The 22402-nt window shown below is 41.5% G+C and overlaps 1 protein-coding gene across 14 annotated transcripts in view; it reads right to left on the bottom strand.

Annotated features, from left to right (window-relative positions):
- Window positions 1-22402, bottom strand: part of SENP6 (SUMO specific peptidase 6) — a 448534-nt gene that overhangs the window by 66232 nt on the left and 359900 nt on the right. Inside the window, exon 21 of one of the 14 annotated variants that reach the window (XM_029595601.1) lies at window positions 1695-2153. The exons of the other annotated variants lie outside the window; for them this stretch is intronic. Coding sequence (XP_029451461.1) covers window positions 2122-2153 — 32 coding nt within the window. The 3' untranslated portion in view covers window positions 1695-2121. Of the gene's footprint in view, window positions 1-1694; window positions 2154-22402 lie in introns of those variants that run through there. 14 annotated transcript variants of the gene reach the window in all.

Consider the following 22402-nt stretch of genomic DNA (forward strand, 5'->3'; position numbering starts at 1 on the left):
AATTTGCATAATTTGGTTATTCTGGAAACTAGATGTGGTTCCGAGTCCTGAATTTGAGAAATCCTGCTTAAACAAGAATGTGATTAAAAAATTACAATCTAGGATTCTGATTATAAACAATTTTTAACTCAAGAAGTTTCCTGTATGTGGAGTTTGTTGACTCATGATCATAGATAATACTAATAAAATGAAGTACATCACAACTGGTTTTGGAAGCGGGTCTGAGATACTTATACTAATTGGAAAGGGATCGAATAGTCGTCAATTTTTTTTTGCAAAATGACTTGCAATGGCAAAAATATCAGAGAAATGCTAAGGTGATAGGAAGAGATATAATGAGAAAAAATAGGATGAGATACTATCTCTGTACAAATCATTGGCGAGACTTCATCTTAAGTACTATGCCCAATTCTGGAGGCTACCTTCCCAAGAAAATAAGCACATAGGCCAGAGGTTGGCAACTTCGGTCCTCAAGTGCCACAAAAACCAGTTATTTTTAGGATATCTATAATGGATATGCCTGAGATGCATTTGCATGCAATGAAGACTGTGCATGCAAATGCATTTCATGAAAATTCAATGTGGCTATCTTAAAAACCTGACCTGCTTGTGGCACTTGAGAACCAGAGTTGCCTACTCCTGGTATACTCTGTCCAGAAAAGTGCTACCAAAATAATGCTGCAACTTGAGTCTTATGACATGATAACAAACAATTGTGACATAGTAGATGGCTTCGCTTCAACATCTCATACATTTCTTTTCAAAAGATGCCAACTTTGCCTCCTGCCTGTACTCCAAAATCACTCAACTGCAACTTTCTTTCCGTACAACTAAACGTTTATCAAACCCTCTGTCTAGGTATCGAGCTCCATGCATATAAGGCCACTGGCTCTGGAGATTTAAGCACTTAAATTTTCCCCATGCACATCCCATAGGAAAAAACTCTCCCTGTTGCTCCCCTCCCAAAATGTGAAAACCAGAAAGGTCACATAGCTGCCCAAGACCTTACCTCCACATAAAGCTTGGTTTAGTTTAGTTATTAGGAGGGGATACATGCAGAAACACACAAACCAAACCACACATAGACATTCCATATTATCTGATAAGCCTCTCTTCATATGGAACCAAGGCTATAAGCCTAAATATGTATACCCAAGAAAACAGGAGAAATGGATGATATAAGACATTCAAATAAGATACAGGCAAAACACAAAAAAGGTAAACATTAAATGAAAAGGGAGCTGTAGAATAATGGTTATGGCACGAGACTAAAAGGGGGTAGGGTTCAAGAATAAAATATTTATTCTCAGATTGGGTGGTAGATGCTTTTAACCAACTCCCAATTAACATGGAAGCAGCAAAAACAGAATCAGAATTCAAAAAAGTATGAGATAAGTCCAGGGGATCCAGGTTGTAAGGATATAACGCAAAAGCCAGAGATCAAGTAGAGTCTTCAGCATTTCAAAAGAAAGGGAAAATAGGCAGACTACATTGGCCTTGCTGTCTATTTGCCATCATATTCCAAAATGTCAGAATCTTTCTCCCTACACACACAAATTGTATATATATATATATATATATATATATATATATATATATATATATATATATATATATACACACACACACATACATGATACGCACACTTATGTGTGTACATATGCACACTAAGAAAGCAGACCACAAGAGCCAGGTAATAGATCAACCCAACCACTAAAACATATCATTTGTATACTTTTTTTTTTTTAAATAAAATTATTTTTCTGATTTTACAGGACTATCATATATGAAGGCTACTAACTTTGTATTTCATAAACCAATGAGCCTTATGTCTGTATAATCATCAGCACTCAATTTTTGATGCACTAAAAATGTCCTTCAAATTTTGAAAAACTGCATATATAGGTAAACTGCTCATAGACATATCCAACAAAACTAGTTACTTGCAAGGATTTCTAAGAATGTGTGTATTTATCTTCTCTTTCTTCTTCAAAGTAATCAAAATAGTTCATAGGCAAGATCTGTGAACTTATCTTGATATTTTTCTGACAAAAATTACATTATCCCACTTGATACTAGCCAAGTGATTTGAACCAGAATTCTTCATCAGGGGAAATCACTTTACAGCTTTAAATTCGCCTTGTGATCAAATTCTGAAAAAGAAAAAAAGGTAAAGGGGTAGCATATCTACTTTTCATATATATTTTTAAAATTCTCTCCACGTAGCAAAAAATCATTGAAAGCCCTCTTTCAAATGGATTAAAATCACTTACTTTATTAGGGCAGAAGCTGTCTCCTACTTAGCCCTGCTGTTGACATTAAATGCTAATTAACCTGCTTAGTTGGCCAGTCTGAGTTATCTCCCCAAAGTCAGAACTTTAAACAATCAAGAGCTTGCATTTCTCATCATATGGCGACCATTAACCAATCATTTCAAATACTCCCAAACGTGAGTGTCAAACTTCCTATTCCATTTCCTTGTTCATACAGAGCTGCTTGCACTAATTCAACTTGGTGATAAGATCTCCTCCATGTAAATCTGTTGTTACTTATTCTAGTACAATTCGCAGTAATTTGTCAAATGAATGGCCAAATGCACTGCAATATTGTACTAGTGGTGTTTCCATTTTCTGATTATTAATACAACTGTGATGTTTTATACATTTTTTTTCTTAATTCTATTAACAGTTGACTTATTAACAAATGTACACTGAATTTAGCTATGACTGAGAATATTAAATTAAGTAGATTTCTTTCATCTCAGTTTCCTTGTAATTTCCAGTTTGATAGAAATGAGATCAGAAACCTTGGAGTCAGATTTGATGCTGCGCTATCTGTAAGGGAAGTAGACTCTTGTGCCGAGGCGTGGTTGGCATAGCCTACTAGGCGAACCCACTAGGCCCATGCTAACAGCTGGTGGACACGCCCTGGGCTGGGACCGAGCTAGGGCTTCACCTGTACCAGCCCTGTTCTCTACAGGTTGAGCCCTTGGGTTACAGGGGCTAACAGGACTTAGGCAATGGGCCCACAGAGCGAAGGCAAAGAGAGAGTCTGGGGCAGAGCTGAAGTCAAGGCAGGCCGCAATCAGAGAATCACCAGGCATTGGCCAAGGGTCAGCGCAGGCAGCAAGAAGAGCACAGTCCAGGTCCAGAGCAAGGGTTGGTGGCACGCAAGAATAGTCCAAGACTGAGGCAATGATCAGTGGCAGGAGAAAAAGTGGTCCATGTCCGAAGCAATGGTCAGAGGCAAGTAGCAGGCAACAGAGTAGTTCAGGGCTAAGGCAGAGGTCAATATCAGGAATCAGACTGCAACAAGGGAAAGACAGGGCACGAAGAACGAGGACAAGGCAGATGGACAAAGACAAGCAAGAGAGGCTGGGCAACGGCAAGAACAAAACAGGCAGGGAGATGAATAGTAAGATAAGGCACAGGAAGACAGCAACACGCACTGCAACATGCAGGAGGAGGACCTGTTGCTGAGGCAAAGTCCCAATGTGAAGCTCTTGCTTCAATAGCTCAATAGGGCTGACATCATCGGGCAGCGCCATGCAGGATTTCTCACCACAGGGCCTTGAAGAGTAGACCAGGTGTGTGCACCATAGGGGAGGCACATTACGATATGCCAGGAAAATGCTGGCAGCACCTTTACTGCAAAGGAGCTCCAGCAGTATCTTTGCTGCATCGTGTGGACTGGCAGCGATCTGGGTGAGTGCGGCCTGTTGCTGGAGCTCCCCGCAATACGTCAAATGTTACACTATCGTTTATAGCTCAAGTGAAAGGGGTGTTGGGAAGCTCCTTTTTTAGGCTTTGTAAACTTAAACAATATTGATGCATAGGGTTGCAATCTCTGTATAAAAACATCTACACATACATTTCTACAAATCACTGTTCAAAGCTCTTAAAGATTACTCCATATAAGCCTCTTGAAATAGCCATTTTTTTTACACCCTTCCAGAAATTCATTATATCAGATTCGTTCTTCAACACCTCAAGAAGATTCCACAGTATGGGCCCCAATGCTGAAAATTCCCTTTTCCTAGAGCTTACTAAGCAACACTGTCTATTACAGCGATTCTCAACTGGTGTGTTGCAGCACACCAGTATGTCCACCAAGCACCAGCAGATGTGTCGCGACTCCCACTGCCCAGGTTGTGCTTCATTTCTCCTTTTTTCCAGCCCCCACTGCCCAATGGGAAGCCTCCTCCATTCTTCCTGCCCCCATGCAGGCCAATCGAAAGCCCCCTCTCTTCTACCTGCCAGTGGGAGTAGGAAGAAGGAAGCAAGTCTCTGATTGGCCAGTGAGCCAGGAAGAAGGGGTGGTTTGAGAGGGTTGGGAGGAATGGCAGTGTCAAAGCCTGACCCCGACCCAGCAAGGCCGCCACAGGAGCTCATCCCCATGGCGGTGAGGAGGAAACCAGACTCCGACAAAGCAAGGCCACCATGGGAGCTTATCCCTGGGGCAGCGAAAAAGAAAGCCGGCTGGAGTAAAGCCGCAGCAGAACTGGAGCTCATCGCTGCAGCGAAGGAAGAAGAGGTTTGGTGGTGAGGCCCAGAGCATGTATGTGAGATTGGGAGCCTGGGTGTGTGATTGAGAGAGAGACTGGTCAGGAAGATGACTGGTGTGTGTATGTGATTGAGAGAGAGACTGGTCAGGAAGATGACGTATGTGTGTATGTGTATGGTTGTGGGCCCTAAGGAAGAGGACTGAGCTTCAGCAGCTGTTGCTGCTTCTGATGAGTACTATTTGCCTGCAAGGGAAAGGAGTAGGAGACTAGCTGAGAGGGTAAGTAAAGGTGGCTTTTTAAGTTTATTTTCTTAATTGACTGCCATTTTAATTATTGGGTATTATGCGATGACTGCTTTATTGATATTTTGACATGTTTTAATAATTTTATGAGTTTTTAATTGTTGGATGTTATTCTGTTCATCAGCTGTTTTGTAGCATTTTTAATATAGCTTTACAATTATTTCTGTGTGGGGCTCTGTAGCAGCTTGGCTTATTCCAGACCTGGGCAAGGGGCGGCCCGCCTACGGTCTGTGACCGGCCCGCCCACTGCTGAGAGCAGACGGAGAATGAGGCACGCTGCCTTCCCTTGCAGAGGGAAGGCAGCGTGCCTCATTCTCCGCTCCCTCGCTCCCCGACTGGCCGGCCAATCGGGGAGTGAGGGAGCGGAGAATGAACTGTTTTTTTTACAGCGTTCGGTGGGGGGGGAGGGAGTGACTCGAGCGAAGACACGCTGCCCGATTGGCCGGTGCTGGGCAAGGCTTGCCCAGCACCGGCCAATCGGGCAGCATGTCTTCGCTCGAGTTTCTTTCCTACCTACCTACCAGTTCCGCCTTTCGTGGTCTTTTTCAGGGGTCTCCAACCACCGGTCCGCGGGAGTTTTTTGCCGGTCCACGGCGCGCGCTCCCGGTCTCTCCCGCTGCCGTTGCCGCTGGGCTGTCAGCACGTTCAAGCCCAGTGGGAACGGCAGCAGTGTTAGAAGCTGTGGTACCCGCGGCTGGCCTTTTCTTCTTCCCGCGCCTGCACCCCCCCCCTCCCGTGACCCGGAACAGGAAGTGATACACGGACCGGTGCGCGGGAAGGAGAAAGAGCCGTGCCACGTCGGCTGCAGCGTCGGTCCCCGAGCAATTGAAGCAGCCGGCAATCGAGAAAGGAGTCAGCAGCATGAGCCTCCCGCGGCCGATGGGATTCTACTTTCTTGGCCTTTGGGGGCTGCTGCAGCTCCCATTTGTGCTCCGGTGGGGGGGAGAGGAAGTGAGAAAGAGAGAGAAGCAGCCAGCCAGCCTGTGTGCGATTGACTGGTCAGAGAGCTGATGTGTGTGTGTATGTGAGAGACAATGAAAGTGATTGCTCTGGGAGATGACTGATGTGTATGTGAGAGTGTGAGACATTAGTCAGGGAGGTGACTGATGTGTGTGTGTGTGAGAGAGAAAAAGCATGGAAGTGAGAAGTCTGGGTATGTGGGAAAGCATGAGCGTAAGAAGCCTGGTGTTGTGGGAGTGAGAAACCTGGGTGAGTGTGCATGCATGAGAGAGAGAGACTGCTTGGTAAGGTGACGGTGTGTGTGAGAGAAAAAGACTGGTGTGTGTGAATGTGAGAGAATGTGATTCAGGGAATGAGAAGCCTGTGCATGTGAAGAGAGTGAGCATGAGAGTGAGAAACCTGGGTGTGTGTGAGACAGCATGGGAGGGAGAAGCCTGTATATCTGAAAGAGAACTTGGGAGTGGGAAGCCTGTGTGTGTGTGTATGCATGAGTGAGATCAGGTGACTGGTGTGTGTGTGTGTGTGTGGGAGAGAGAGAGAAATAAAGTGATTATGGGAATGAGAAGCCTGTGCATGTGAAGAGTGAGCATGGGAGTGAGAAACCTGGGTGTGTGTGAGACATCACTGGAGGGAGAAGCCTGTATATCTGAAAGAGAACATGGGAGTGAGAGGCTGGTGAGTGTGTGTGAGTGTGTGAGAGAGAGAAAGAAAGTGATTATGGGAATGAGAAGCCTGTGCATGTGGAGAGAACAAGCATGGGAGTGAGAGACTGGTGAGTGAGTGTGTGGGTGTGTGTGTGTGTGAGACAGAGAGAGAGAGACAGAGAAAGTGATTATGAGAGTGAGAAGCCCATATATGTAAGAAGAACATGGGAGTGGGAAGCCTGTGTGTGTGTGTGTATGGCATGAGAGAAACTGTTCAGGAAGGTGACTGGTGTGTGTGCTGTTTGGGAGATGATTGGTGTGTGAGAGACAGAAACTGGTCATGGGGGCATGACTGGTATGGTGTGTGTGTGAGAGACATGGGCACTAAGGAAGAGGACCATAAGTATAGAGCTTAGCTTCTACTGCTGCTTCTGGTGTGTGCCACGGCCTGCAGGGAAGGGGAGTAGGAGAGCTGCTGGAGGGGGTAAGTAAAGATGGCTTTAAGTTTATTTTTCTTGACTGCCATTTTAATTGTGTGATGTCTGCTTTTTTGAAATATTTTATTGGTGTTTGGAGAATGTTTAATAGTTTTTATGAGTTTTTAATTGTTGGATGTTATTCTGTTCATAGCTGTTTTGAAACATTTATTCTGCTTATTAGTATAGTTTTACAATTATTTCTGTGTGGGGATCTATAGCTGCTTGCTATTCTGTTTTCCTAATAAGAGGTGTATTGGTTTTTAGGACCTGATTTAATATTTGTGGTGTTGCCTTTTCATAGATAGGGTTGCTCCTGTTTTGTATTCCATAATACAGGTATAACTGTGTGTGGATTAGTTTATGTGCATTACTACAGATCCTGGGAGTATGTTAGGTCGGTTCTGTGTCTGTTACCGAGATGAGATATTTTGCTAGCATGTAAGCGTTTGTATCGGTCTTATTTGTTGTGTTTTCTCAGAGGACATGCATTGGTGGTAAACTGCTGTCTTTTCATAAGTAGGGCTATTGAGAACTGAGTTAATTATATTAGTCCGGCCCTCTAAAACCATCCCAATTTCTCATGCGGCCCCATGGGAAAATTAATTGCCCACCCCTGGCTTATTCTGTTTTCCTAATAGGATGTGTATTAGTGTTTAGGGCCTGATTTAATATTTGTAGTGTTGCCTTTTCATAAATAGGGTTGTTACTGTTTGAGTGTGTTCCATAACACAGGTGTAACTTTGTGCGGGTTAGTTTGTGTGCATTATTGCAAATCCTGAGTCTGTTAGGTGTTATATTTCTCTTTCCATTTCTCCAGGTTTGTACTGCCTGCAGAGTGGCTTTTTTGGTTTTCCATTCCAGTTTCTGTCTCCATATTTATAATTTGTGGTTTTTCTGTTCTTGGTGAAGGTCAGTTCTGGATGTGTGACCGAGGTGAGGTATTTTACTAGCATGTAGGCATTTGTATCAATCTTATTTGTTGTGTTTTCTCAATAGGATATGCATTAGTGGTAAATTACTGTCTTTTCCATAAGTAGTAAAGGGAGTTTGTTTTGTTTTTACTGAGATGTCATCAGAACCAGAACATCTTTTTTGTATGGTGAGTTGTACAGGGTAATGCCCTAGTTCTGCTCTGCACTCATTGCTGGGGGTCAAGGGGGTTCCTGTGGATGCAGGGTGCATGTTTACATTTAGCCCCGTGATGGTCACATGTTCAGTGTGTCACGCATGTTAGAACCATCTGCCAGGTGTGCCCTGGCCGAAAAAAGGTTGAGAACCACTGGTCTATTAGACGGAACAATCGAGCTTTTGCTCATTTGATCACAACTCCTTTTCAGGCTCATATGGTCTCAACAAATTCTTCAGGAATCTCAGTCCAGTTTGCAATTGGGCTTTAAAAACCAACATAATACATTTAAAATTAGCTGTTTGATTTCCGATCATGGAAGCAACCTGATAAGGTGTGCAAAGGGTGAACTCCATGGACCTCCCCGAACATCCTCTGATAAATACTTTGAAAAGTGCAGGATTATTTTACTCACAATCCCTTAGGGGGATCCTACATCGGCAGGTGTCCCTCTAGTTCTTTTGAGGGTTTGAGTGTAAAGAGGACAAAAACTACAAGGTTGGGTTGATTTTCAGGCCTGACAGCATTCTTTGTGGCTGATATGAAGATACATGCTGCGAGGGTGAAGTGGAATTCTACCCGATTTATTCATGGCATCTAACATATGTTGAATAGAGTGTACCTGTGGGCCTTGTTTGCGTTTTTCCCTTCACTAGTTTTGTTTGCTCAATGAGCATTACGCATCAATAGTCACAAAAGAACTTTTGGGATCTGAAGCCTAGTTTTTTTTTTTTGTTGGTATTTTTTGTATGCTTTTTATTTAGAAATTGCTGAACTCATGTCAGTGATTAAATCAATGGAGCTGATCTTTTGTGGAATGACCTGAGAACATTTCTGCTGCTCCATTTCATTGATTTTCTACTATATGTTCACTGGATGGAATGCAACTTTCTACATGTTATGCACTACATGTAGTTGCTACACAGAAGGGCAACCAAAATGATAAAGGGGATGGAACAAGTTCCCCTATGAGGAAAGGCTAAAGAGGTTAGGGCTGTTCAGCTTGGAGAAGAGACGGCTGAGGGGGGATATGATAGAGGTCTTTAAAATCATGAGAGGTCTAGAATGGGTAAATGTGAATTGGTTATTTACTCTTTCGTATAATAGAAGGACTAAGGGGCACTCCAAGAAGTTAGCAAGTAGCACATTTAAAACGAAGGGGAGAAAATTCTTTTTCACTCAACGCACAATAAAGTTCTGGAATTTGTTGCCAGAGGATGTGGTTAGTGCAGTTAGTATAGCTGGGTTTAGCAGTCCATTAACTGCTATTAATCATTGTCTTAGAGCAGTGGTTCTCAACCTTTTTTCGGTCGGGACACACCTCACAGAAGGTTCTCACATGTGTGACACACTGAACATGTAACCCCCACCAGCCTAAATGTAAAATACTCTGCATTTCACAGGAACCCCCTCGACCCCAATCAATGGGTGCAGTGCAGAACTAGGACATTCCCTGTTCAATTTACCATACAAAAAAAGATATTTCTGGTGAAAGCTCAATAACAGCAACATAAACACTCTCTCCTACCAGGTGCAATTGCCCTCCTTATGAAAAAACTGTAATTTACCACCAATGCATGTTCTATTGAGAAAACACAACAAATAATATTGATACAAATGCCTACATGCTAGTAAAATACTTCACCTCGGTCACACACACAGAATCAACCTTCATCAAGTACAGAAAGACCACAAATTACAAATATGGAAACAGAAACTGAATGGAAACACAAAAAAGCCACTCTGCATTCTGTGCAAAACAAAAATATAGCACCTATCAGACTTCCAGGATCTGCAATAATGTACACAAACTAATGTGCACAAAGTTACACCTGCATTATGGAACTCAAACAGTAACAACCCTACCTATGGAAAGGCAGCACTGCAAAAATTATAGCAGGCCCTAAACACCAATACACCTCCTATTAGGAAAACAGAACAAGTCAAGCTGCTATAGATCCCTACCAAGAAACTACAAGCTCACAGAATACCCTTAGCTGGGTCACACAAGCAGAACACAGACAGACCCTCACCAAATACAGAATAAAATGACCAGAAAGCTAATGTTTTTGTTTTTGCATTGTTGCACTGCATACAGAGTTTGGCTTCTTGCTGCTCCAGTTCAGTTTTTGTCTCCACATTTCTATTTATACATTCCTCGAGAAATGTAAAATAATTCTAAAACTAGAATATAATAAATGTTTCAAAACAACTGATAAATGGAACATCCAATCATTAAAAATTTTCAAAATTATTAAAAATTCTCCAAACACCAATAAAATACTTCTAACAGCAGACACATCACATAATACCTAATAATTAAAATGGCAGTCAATCAAGAAAGATAAACTTTAAAAGCCACCTTTACTTACCCTCTCCAGTAACTCTCGTACTCCTTTCCATTGTAGGCCAATATCACATACCAGAAGCAGCAAGGGCTGCTGAAGCTCTGTCCTCACGCTCTTCTTAGGGCCCTTGACAAGTCTCTCTTTCTCTCTCTCACACACACACACACCAGCCTGACCAATCTCTCTCTCTCAAACACACACACCAGTCACCTGCCTGACTAATCTCTCTCACACACACATGTCACCTGTCTGACCAATCTCTCTCTCTTTCTCACACACACACACCAGTCACCTGCCTGACCAATCTCTCTCTCTCTCACACACACACACCAGTCACCTGCCTGACCAATCTCACACACACACACCAGTCACCTGCCTGACCAATCTCACACACACACACACACCAGTCACCTGCCTGACCAATTTCTCTCACACACAGACGTCAGGTCCTTGACCAGTCACTCACTCTCTCACACACACACACACACACACCAGTGACGTTCCTGAGCAGTCTCTTGCTCTCACACATTCTCTCATACACTTACATACATGCTGACTCACTCTGTCTCACTCACCCCCACCCATAGTACACATAGCAGCTACAGCACAAGGTAGCCGGTATGCTGCTATTAAAAGCAGAGTCCTGACAGGCTGGAAACTGCAGCAGGAGTGACCTCCCCAGCCCCACAGCACTAAGAAGGCAACACTCAGCTGTTTGATTGTGCTGCAATCGATTGCGGCACAGAGCAATCAAAATGTAATTTTATGCTTTTCTCCCCACCCCAGCAGTTTGATTATTTTCTTGCTGGTGTCGTGCTGGCGAGAGAAGAGGAGGTCGGAGCTGGGGGGGGGGTGTTAATAATGTGTGGAAATGATTAGTAGTCTTGGGTCAAAATCATGGAAATTGTACACAAAGCATGATTCTCAGTTGGGACGCAGGAAAGGCCTTCAACAAGGTCAACTGCTGGGTGTTGGCCAAGTCAACTGCTGGGTGTTGGCCAAGTTTGGAATAAAGGGCCCTTTTGTGGAGTGGATAAAACTTTTATATACTAACCCTCAAGCAAGTATAATGGTTAATCAAGTGTTATCAGAACTCTTCCGGCTACAAGGGGCATGAGACAGGGTTGTCCCTTATCCCCTCTCCTAATTGTCCTCACCTTGGACTAAAAGCGAGGCAGAGTATGGCTATCAGAGGCATTAAGGTGGGTGGGAAGGAATTTAAAATATGTCTATTTGCCGATGACATTTTATTATTTATTGATAATGTCCCAAAGGCCATTGAACTCATGGATATTTTTAAAGCGTTCCAATCATTTGCTGGGCTAACCATTAATTTTGATAAGTCAGAAGCTTTGCCTTTATGGGGTGGTCTTCCTAATGCATGGGGGGGGGGGGGGTGGATTTTTCTTTTTAAATGGGCCCTTTCTCAGATTAAGTATTTAGGAGTCTGGATTCCCAGAGACTTAAAGATATTGTATAATCTAAACGTAAAAGGGGGTTATAGATGGACTTTCTCACCAACTTAACACTTGGAAAGATCTACTTGCTTCCATGATGGGACATAATGCTCTTTTTAAAATGGCTTTATTTCCCAAGCTGTTGTATAAACTGCAGATGTTACCTTGCTGGCTGACCCCTGCTGACTTAGCAGCTCTTAAATTGAAGTTTATAAGGTTTTTGTGGAGGGGGAAACAACCAAGAATTGGATATGACAAATTAGTACAGAGCAAACTGAAAGTAGGTAGAGGGGCTCCCAATTTTCAGCTATATAATTATGTTTGTCAACTTTGCTTCATAGGAGAATTGGTTAGTGGGATCTATAAATATGATATGATGTGGTTACTGGGGTAGATGAGTGCATCTACTGCACCCATAGGACTCCTCCACTTACCAGATGCTTCCATGAGCTCTGATGTCGAGGGGAATATTTTGTGGAAATCTATATTATCTCTGCTTGGAGACTATTGCTTCAAATTATGGGTTTATCTCCTGTGTTCTCTCTCTTCCTCCCCATAAGGGATAATACAAATTTTTCCCCAGGAATGGACAAGATATTTAAAATTTGGGGAGATTTGGGACTCTCTGAACTTAGGCAAATAACAGCTGAGGAGACGGGGTAGTTCTGAGTTTTGAAAATTGCAGAGAATGTTTCATCTTCCACATAACCATTCTACTGTTATTTACAATTATGTCACTACCTCTCGAGTTTGCAGTTCTCTATGTTTCAGATAAAGAGAGAACTGAAGCTCACTGGAGAGATGGAGTTTATAGACAGAGGGAAGATCTCCCAGTGGTATGGACTAATCCACAGCAAGCTAGGAAAGGTTGCTACTCCTGAAGAGAGGGCTTTATATTTAGTGAGATATCAATAGGCAGGGGTTTTTTTTGTTGGTTGTTGGGGTGTTCCAGAACAGGGAAGAGCCTCCAAAGAAACCTCTGTTACCAGAGCCCAGTAAGCTGACATGAACAGCAGCAATTCTAGAGAGATTCAAAATCTATTCGAACAGTTTAGCCAGCAACAGGGGAGACAGACAAAGTCTAAATAACACAGTGCAGACAAGCCCCTCACCTCCTTTGTTTTAGATGAAGGCAGGGGAAGACTTGGATATCTACTTGAAACATTTTGAAAGAATTGCCTACATGACTGGCTGGCCAGTTTTTACTGGAGTGAAGATATAGAACTGGTCCCGGACGAATAATAAAACAATATAAGAATGTGAGCAAGTGAATTTGTTTTTTCCCCTCTGAGACAGACAGAAGTTTGAAACATGATATCGGGTCGGGGTTGGATCGGACATCTGATGACAAGATAAGTGCAGGAATACTTTGATGCTCATTTATTATGTGAATGTGCGGGATTGTTTTTGGTGATTTCTAAATATTTTTGAAAAAATACAAAACAAAAAAATATAGATAGGATTAAATAAAGTAAAGTGGCCTTTCCTCCTGAATTGGCTCTTTTATAAAACTGGAGAGCTTAGGGTTGTCGATCCCACAAATGTCTGCATAAAAAGAGGTTTTTTTTACATAAAGTATGAGTTTATAGAAGATCAAGTTATATGACCAGTTGACCAGTTTTGTTTTTGTCAGTTTCTACTTGAACCATGTACCTTGCCAATCTACTTACAGGCAAAAACCAAGTAACCTTTCAAGCAGCCAATCCTGATTGGAGAGCCAGCTACTCCAATGTTAAAACCTCCATCCTGAAAAAGAAGGGTTACACATCCGAAACCTATTGGCAGCAGTTCCGAAGGAGTACCCTACAGCCCATGGAAACTCCAAGAAGCCTCTTTCATAAGCTAAAAGATGCCAGAGGCAAAGACAGTTCTCGAGATAGCCAATAAGGTTCTTCAGGAGCAGTTACTGCATGGGCTGCAGTGGCCTATGAGGAATTGTATGTGTCGACACCCAGAGCTCACACTTGAGAGGGCGTTGGAAGTGGTGGACACCTTCCATCAGGCTCAACTGATACCAGAATTGTGAAGAGGCTACAAAGAGACAACTTGTACAGGTTTCCTGGCATGGCAGTGAGTGTACCGGATCCCAGCAAGGGTTTTTGAATCCACAGTTCTACTTCCCTACTCCATCGTCAACCACCAGGCTCCCCAGCTTGTTTAAACTGTGGAAGGAGAAGCAATTTTGCCAAAATTGTTCATACCAATAAAGCAAAGCCATGGACGTCAACCTGGTTAACTCAGCCAGTATTAGAGGCTAAAGTATACACTGTGTGGTGATTTGAGCCAGAGGTGAGTATCTGTGCTGTAAAACTTTAGATGTTTTCCTTAAGGTGTGAAGGTTCCTTTGTAGGAAGTAAAAGGAAACTACATTTCCCAGATGCCCTGGTAGTCAACCCCTGGAAGTGTTGGGGGCAGGGAAACAAAGAGGCGGTGTCTTCCTAGGGAGGAGTAGTCTAACTCATATGAAGAGGGGCCCTCCAGAAGGACGGGGGGGGGGGGGGGGGTGCAATTCAGGAGAGCTCAATGGAAGGCGAGGAGGATTGAGAAGCTGAGGCAGAAGGAGAACAATGCCCAGGCACACCTTTATTCTAAAGCTAAGAAAAACTTCAGTGTTGACTCTGCTACAAAGGAATCTGCTGCAGCAGTCCTTGAGAATAAGCTTCCAAGCCGGGAGTCACCCCAAAGGGCCTGCCACTAGGGGCGCCACCCTCACCACAACAGTCAAGGGAGGACTTCAAAGCAGGGATAACCACAGAGCTGGGGGAGAATATGAGTTTCTGAAGCACAACTAAGCAGCAAGACCATGGACATTTTCCCTTTCTGCTCACTTTGTGCAGGGAACAGGTATGAGGAAGACTTTTGCCCTTATGGGAAAGAAGAGAATGATGGCAATGTGGACGTCATAGCGGAACAAGTCCTGGGGGAGTGCGTCCACCATGGAGCGAAAGAGCATGATATTAAGAAATGCCCCCAACTCAAAAGATCTACAATGGGAGCGCAAGCTATGGAAGCCCTCCAAGGTGGAAGTGCAGTCGAATGAAGGGAACAATGAGCCCTTTGTGGGTACTGTGGAAGTCAAGGTGAACCAAGTCCTATAGACATGTTCCCATTGTGGAGTGGAAGAGCATGATGTCAAGGATTGCTCCCAACTCAAGGATGATGAATGGGAGCATGAGTGGGCACATACGTTTGTGAAGATGCAAAGCTTTAACCTAATGGATGATCCATGTGGGGATTTTCAAATCATGATCACAGTTGAATTGGACGACTGTTCTATGCAAACTTTTATAGATTCAGGATGCACAAGACACTTATTAGGAAGAAGTTAGTTCATACACTATATGTCTGCTATGAGAAGGAGGAAACCCTCACTTGTATACAATAAGGATCAGCAATAATACCTTACCTGTCAGGTGGTTCTGATGATTATGACAGGGAAAGCCAGGATACAGAGGGGAATGAATCCTGAACTCTCCTACCCAGTGGTTCTGGGGCATAATTATCCCAACTTTAAGACTGTGTATTCAACTTTTCACTGGGTTAACCAATGCTAAAGACAAAGTATAAGAACAATGGACACCCCATGAATCCTTAACTAACTCCCCAGGTTGGATGGGGAAGAGGAAACCCAAGAAGGTTGGACAACCTCAGAAAAGAATAGGGAAGGAAAATAGGAACATCTGTTTTCTCAGTACAACACCCTTAGTAAGGGCAAGCTCTCAACCTGAGAGGTTTGAGCTGAGGGGGAAGGTATGTGAAGGGGTATACAGGAGAAAAGACCAGAACACCTTAAAGGATCGGCTTCAGAGATCTGGCCCAATCCACCTTATACAGCAGAAAATCCTGGTCTTGGGTGGGGGGGTCCTTAGGAAATAAGTATAGATAGCCAGGCCCCAGAGGGAAAAGTAAGCCCCAGGAAGAGAAGAAACCTAGGAAAGGCATAAATTACAAAGCTACAAACTATGTTCTATTTTTGTTTAAAGAACTGCTATGATAGGCAGAGCTGTTTTTCTGTTTATTAATAAAAATTGATGCAAGACAAGCCAGAGTTTAGCCTTGGTCTATTCTCTGGTCAGCCACAGACTGCTCACGCTGCCACAGGTCAGATGTGATCCATACAGCATGTTAAAGATAGGCAGAGTGTGCTTCCATCAGGACACAGATAGCACTGGCCATGCGAATGAATGTGCATCTATGCCTTAGAAGCTGAAAGGGTTGCTGCTGAAGAGTATAGCTGTGTGTTTGGTGGATATTAGCTGCCTCTAGAAGTCATCTTTCACAGTAAGCAGACCTCCATTGATATAATGATAGTGGAAGTGCTTTATATAAAGAATGTATGTAATTGGTCTCCAGTCTCCTGGCTTTTATATTTGTTCTCTAGGTTCCTGGCTTTTACATCTGGTCTTCAGTCTCCTGGCTCCTCCATCCAGTCTTCAGTCTCTTGGCTCCTCCATCTGATCTATAGTCTTCAGTCTCTGGCTCATCGATCCTACAAACTGGTCTGCAGTCTCCTACATCAAGTATCCTGCATTGGTCTCTTTGATGGCTTTCAACTTTTATGATGACCTTCCCATAGACATTTTCCTACATTGCCAACAGCTGTAGGCTACCTGCCCGCACAACTGAACTGTTAATAGACTGACTTAATAGTGGTTAGCTATACAAATATACTTACCCATTCCATTATCTAGTTCATGGTGCCAGTGCTCTTTTCAATTGGGTTGCCACTTCCGCTTAATGTGCTCTGTTCTGTGTGTTCACCTGTGTACTTAAGGAGAAGAAAACCTGCTTGCAATCTAACCTTTGTTCAGAGAGCCAATGGTGGTAGAATGCATCTATGTTCACACTAAGGTGTAAAGCTAACCTTGACTTTTATTTATATAAAGTAAATACAGCCTATTTACAATTCTAAGCAATTCATAACTTTATATCCATAAATAGACATAAAACAGTAAATAGCTGTTTGTTATTTTCTATTCATGATCTTGTAGACATCTGTCATCTCCCCCTTCAATCTATTTTGTCTAAGCTAAAAAGCCATAATTTTTTTTTATCCTGTTTGTATGTAAGATTTCCCAGTCTTCTCACTATTATGGGTGTATCTTCTCGAGTTGATCATATCCTTCTTGAAATGGGGTGACAAAGTGTACATAGTACTCCAGGTGTGTCACACCAGAGCTCAATACAGATGATATAATCTTTGGATTTGTCATTTGCTATTTTCCAAATTATTCCTATATATGGTTGGCTCTATTGGCCGTTGCAGCATACTGTGCTGTTTGTTTCATTGTGTGGTCCACAGCAATTCCAAGATCCTTCTCTTGATGGCAGTGTTCCAGTGTAGATCTCAGTAGCATAAACTGGTATTTTAGATTTTTTTCCCCCAATATGCCTCACTTTATGCTTGTCTATATAAAATTCCATTAGCCTTTTGTCACATATCCTTTATCTGTATGATGTTTTTTGCAAAGAATAAATGTTATCTTTTGATAACTAATTGGTTGCCAATAAAATGGCAAATTTTTCAACTGTAATCTCTGGGCTGGTGTATTTTAGTTTGGTAGTAAGGTGTCAATGAGTATGATTTGAGCATCTTCTCTTTTAAAGAAGCAGTGCTTCTAAGACCTTACTCTCATATTATCATGCATTCCATAAGACTCTATTCCTTTCACCATGCATTCTGCAATCTTCACAGATGATGTTAATCAGCTCTGCAGACTAAGGCCTTCCTTGGCAAGAAGATAGAGAGTATTCTCTCTGGAATATTGCCTGTTGGACTATATGGCGGCACATTTTGGAACACCCATTCATCAGTCACCATATCAAATTTCTTAACTGGGCAAGATAGAGACTTTCAGGCAAAGTGCTTGATGATTCTTCTGTGAACTTGACTTCCTCTGTGTTTCCCTGATGGTGCACCAGAGGAGAGAAAACTGGATTCTCTTCCAAATCAGGGTCAGCAGACTAGCACTATATCACCTACTGCATAAAGGTCATACAGCAAGGGCTGTTGCCCCCCCCAGTTTTATCCAAACGGCAGAATATACTTTTCAACAAGCCAAAGGTACGCTCTATCACAGAGCAAATCAATGAGTATGCCTCATTGTATCTCCTCTCTGCTGGTGTTCCAGATTTAGTAACAAGGATGAGAGGCCAGGGCCAGCAGCCATATCCTGCATCAACTGAGTAACAAAGTGCCTATGAAGTGCTGGATGCAGACTATATGATGTGTAGCACAGCTCAGAGGGTTAGTCCTTCACCCTTCAATTACATGTCTTAAAAGTGTAGATGTAGGTGTAATGCTTACAGTACATTACAAGGCTGACCCCAGAGGCTTCACTGTTGTTAATACCACCCCTTTAAAGCAATGGCATTGAGACTTCAGACATGAGTGAACAAAAACATGCCAACAGTCACAAAACTTTTGTTCTAACTTTTAAACCTTCCCAAGCCAGACCCTATCTTGTGATGAAACATCCAAGCACTGTTTATAAGGTATCTCACTCTAATGGATAATAACAGAATGGATATTAAATGATTTAAGCTTGGATATTTACTGTATCTGCATCCTTTACTACATAGCAGTCAAAGGTTATCCATCACCCTATCACATATTTGCCTATATTTACATAGTTATTTTTGTTTTTATGCCCTAGACCCTATAAGCATGCCATGCAAATTAGTCTTTGTTATAGCAGTATATGACTGCAAAGGTTTGGCATTAAACAATCCTAAAGCAGATGACTTCTCTCAAAGTCAACTTTTTGTTTTGCATACCAGGTTTTCCTAGTCTCCCCTCTGGGCTAATATTGCCAGTGGATCCACACCCGATTTGGTAGTGTGTCATGCCAGCAGATAGAAACAGCCAGGGAACTAAGAATACAGCTATTAACATCAAAGGGCCCAAATCTGGAGTTGAAACACTGAGAATGGTGACCAGCGAGACAAAAACTTGTTAACCTGTTTCTGAAGCACTTTCTGCTGAAGTCTTTTTAAAATATTTCTCTCAAAAGTAGAGAATCTCAGCGTAACTTTTGTAAATGTTATTCCATTGTATCGTAATCTTCCTTCTCTATCTACTTCTACTTGGTTTTCTTTTGATGATGTATCCTCTGTTGAAGTTTCTAACATCATATCTTCAATGAACAATGTGTTTTGTCCCTCGACTAATGCCCCTATTACACTTTTCAAGGCATGCAATGACAGTATTGCTCCACTGTTAACTTCTACTGTCAACAAATCTATCCAATCTGGATGTGCCCCAGACAGACAGTCTCAAAAAGGCAGTCATCAAACCTCTCTTGAAGAAACCCCATTTGGATCTGTCTGATCTTTCTAACTATAGGCCAATTTCATCTTTACCATTTGTTTCCAAAATTATTGAATGTGTCGTGCTACAACAACTTACAGATTTTATAGAGGACAATGAGATACTTGATCCCTATCAATTTGGATTTAGACGTGCTATGAGCACTGACTTACTACAAGTTTCATTGATAGATATCATCAAATGTGACCTCAATAATGGTCAACAATTTCTACTTGTCTCACTAGATATCTCCTCAGCTTTTGACACTGTCGATCATGAGATTCTTGGTTTTCGTCTGTGTGAATGTGGGATAACAGGAAATGTTTTAAATTGGCTCTTATCTTACCTTCATAATCGGACCCATCAAGTTAAATTCAACAATCAATTCTCTACATTCTATAGACTAAAATCTGGTGACCCTCAAGGTTCTGTCTTGTTGGCAGCGTTATTTAATCTTTATCTAGCTCCAATTTCCAAACTTCTTGCCAATGTCTCAGATGATTACAAAATACATGCTGACATTCAACTTTTCATTCATTTGCACCGTACATGGTATAAAACACCCTTGAACATTTTCAACTTTGTATTTCTTCCATGAAACAGTGGTTTCATCAAAACAAAATTTCTTTTAATACTGCAGAAACTGAGTTTCCATCAATCCATAGACCTCACTCTGTTCCTCCGTTTGACTCTGTGTCAGTTGATAATCTCAATGTCTGGATTGAATCCTCTCTCTCTTTCCAACCCCAAATCAAGTCTGTAATTAGAGCTGGTTTCTTTAAATTATGTATATTAGCTGGTCTACATCATCTTTTACATTATCAAGATTTTCTCATCATTGTTCATGCAATTATTTTTCCTCATATTGACTATTGCAATAGCCTTTATTTTGGTCTTCCCTTTAATTCTTTATATTCATTATAACTTCTTAATTCTGCTGCTAGACTGATTACTGGTGTTAAACATTTTGATCATATCACTCCTATTCTTGAAAAACTGAATCCAACAAAGAATACATTATAAAATTAGCCAGACTATCTTTAAGCTCTTAAGTGCAGATTCTTGTTCATGGGCAAATGCTTTATTGAAAATCTATAAACTATCTTGAAAATTTAAATCTTCTCAATGTGGACTTTTGGACATCCCATCTGTATATCATGCCCACCTTTCAGTAAATAGGGAGTCTACTTTCTCTGTTGCAGCACCTATTTTCTAGAATTCGTTACTGATGGATCTCTGGCTACAAGAATGTCTTAAGAAATGTTTTAAAAGAGGTCTGAATTTCTTATTGAAGAAGGCATTTCTTTAATAACAGTTTGCTAGACTTCTTTTATTAGGCATTAGCAGCTCGTTTTTTTCTGTTTGTTAGTCTACTGAATGTTTTTATATTTATATTTTTATATTTATGTTTTTATTAGGAGTGTTATTTTTATTGTAAATCACTTAGACCTTTTTGTGTTAAGCAATTAATAAATTAAATAAATGAAATGAAATTTTTGCACGATATTTTATTCCTGTAGCCAAATAACCCCGAGTTATTTTTTCCTAACATCTGCAACATTTCAAGTATTAATGTGCAATAATTATATCATGAGATGTGAAAGAAAAAAAAAATCACCCTCAGCATAATTTGCATGTTTTCCCTATTTGAATCAATTTAGTGAAAAAAGTTTTTAACGTGCAATGTGAAAAAATTGTATGCAAAATTGGGCATTTAACATGTGAAAAGAGTGTTTTTGATGCAATAAAGCATTATCACAGCTTAAAGAATGAGTCTGGTAGATTACTTTAATGTCTGCCAATATTTCTAAAGAATTTGTTGAAATTCTTGATGCGTAGATTCAAATTGACCAATAATCATATTTCCTTCATTTGTGCTTCTATTTGTATACAAATCTTTTCTGCTTCACTCTTGGTGGTGTCTACTATCAAAAATATAAGGTTAAAAGCACATTTATTTAATATCACAATCCATTTAGAAAACTCCTCATCTTCAATATATATTTTAGGCTGTTTCAGTACTCTAAGTTCCTGTGGTATTCTTTGATGTTTAATATACTCTAAGGGCCAGATTTTAAAAGGTTACGCGTGTAAATCTTGGGCCTTATGTGCGCCAGGCCAATTTTCAAAGGGCCCGGCCACGTGTGTAAGTCCCGGGGTAAGCGAAAGGGGCGGTCTGGGGGGGCAGGGCAGTCCAGGAGCAGGGCGGGGCTAGAGGAGCCCGGCACAGCGGTCATTTGCCACTGTGCTGGGGATTGCATGTCAGCGCGCGCAACTTGCTCCTGCTGAAACGTAGGACAAAGTATTTGGGGGGGGGGATTTAGGATAGGGGAAGGGAAGTTAGGCTAGGGGGTTGGGAGGTTTCCTCCCAGTCCTTTCTTAATTGGAGTGGACTGGGAAGGAACAGGGGGAAGTCCCCGATGTGTCGCTGTGTGTATTTGCAGATTTCTACCCCCTCTTGCTCGTGCTGACCTGGCATTTTATAACATGCACACGCCAGCACGTTATAAAATCACGCGTCCACAATGTTTTAAAATCTACTCATAAGAGTATTCACATGTAGTTCTGAATGGATTCTCTCTCTGGACAACACCATTACATTTGGCCAGTGTTTACACTTACTGCATCATATAAGTTGCTTCAAACAATGATGGTTCTTGTATAATACACGCTGCGTGTCTTTTTGAATAACTTTTTGAATAACACTTCCAAAGTGCTTCTGGTGGAAAACCAGTAATATACTACACATAGCAAACTACTATAGCCAGATAATAGATCAACCCAACCACTAAAACAGTTATTTGCTGTATACTTTTTTATAAAAATCTTTTTTCTGGTTTTACAGAACCACCATATCTGAAGGCCACTAAACTTGCATTTAATTCAATGATCCTTATTTCTGTATAATCATCCATCCTCATTTTTTTTGTTGCACTAAAAATATCCTTCATATTTTTGAAAACCAGACGTAAGTGAATTGTTCAATACACACATCCAGCAAATGTGGGATAATGTCATTTTTTGTTAGAAAAACATCAAGTCCACACATTTTGGCTATGGATTATTTTGGCTACTTTGGAGAAGAAAGATAAGATGAACTTATAGCTTTCTTGCAAGTAATGAGTTTTGCTGGATGTATTATGCATTTTTCCAAAATTTGAAGGAAATTTTTAGTGCAACCAAAAATTGTGGACCAGTTGTAAAGAAATAAAGCTCATTGACAAATGTCATACAAGCTCAATAGCCTTCAGGATAGGATGGTCCTATAAAATC

This window comes from Rhinatrema bivittatum, chromosome 3, assembly GCF_901001135.1.
Source record: "Rhinatrema bivittatum chromosome 3, aRhiBiv1.1, whole genome shotgun sequence".
NCBI classification, from domain to species: Eukaryota; Metazoa; Chordata; class Amphibia; order Gymnophiona; family Rhinatrematidae; genus Rhinatrema; species Rhinatrema bivittatum.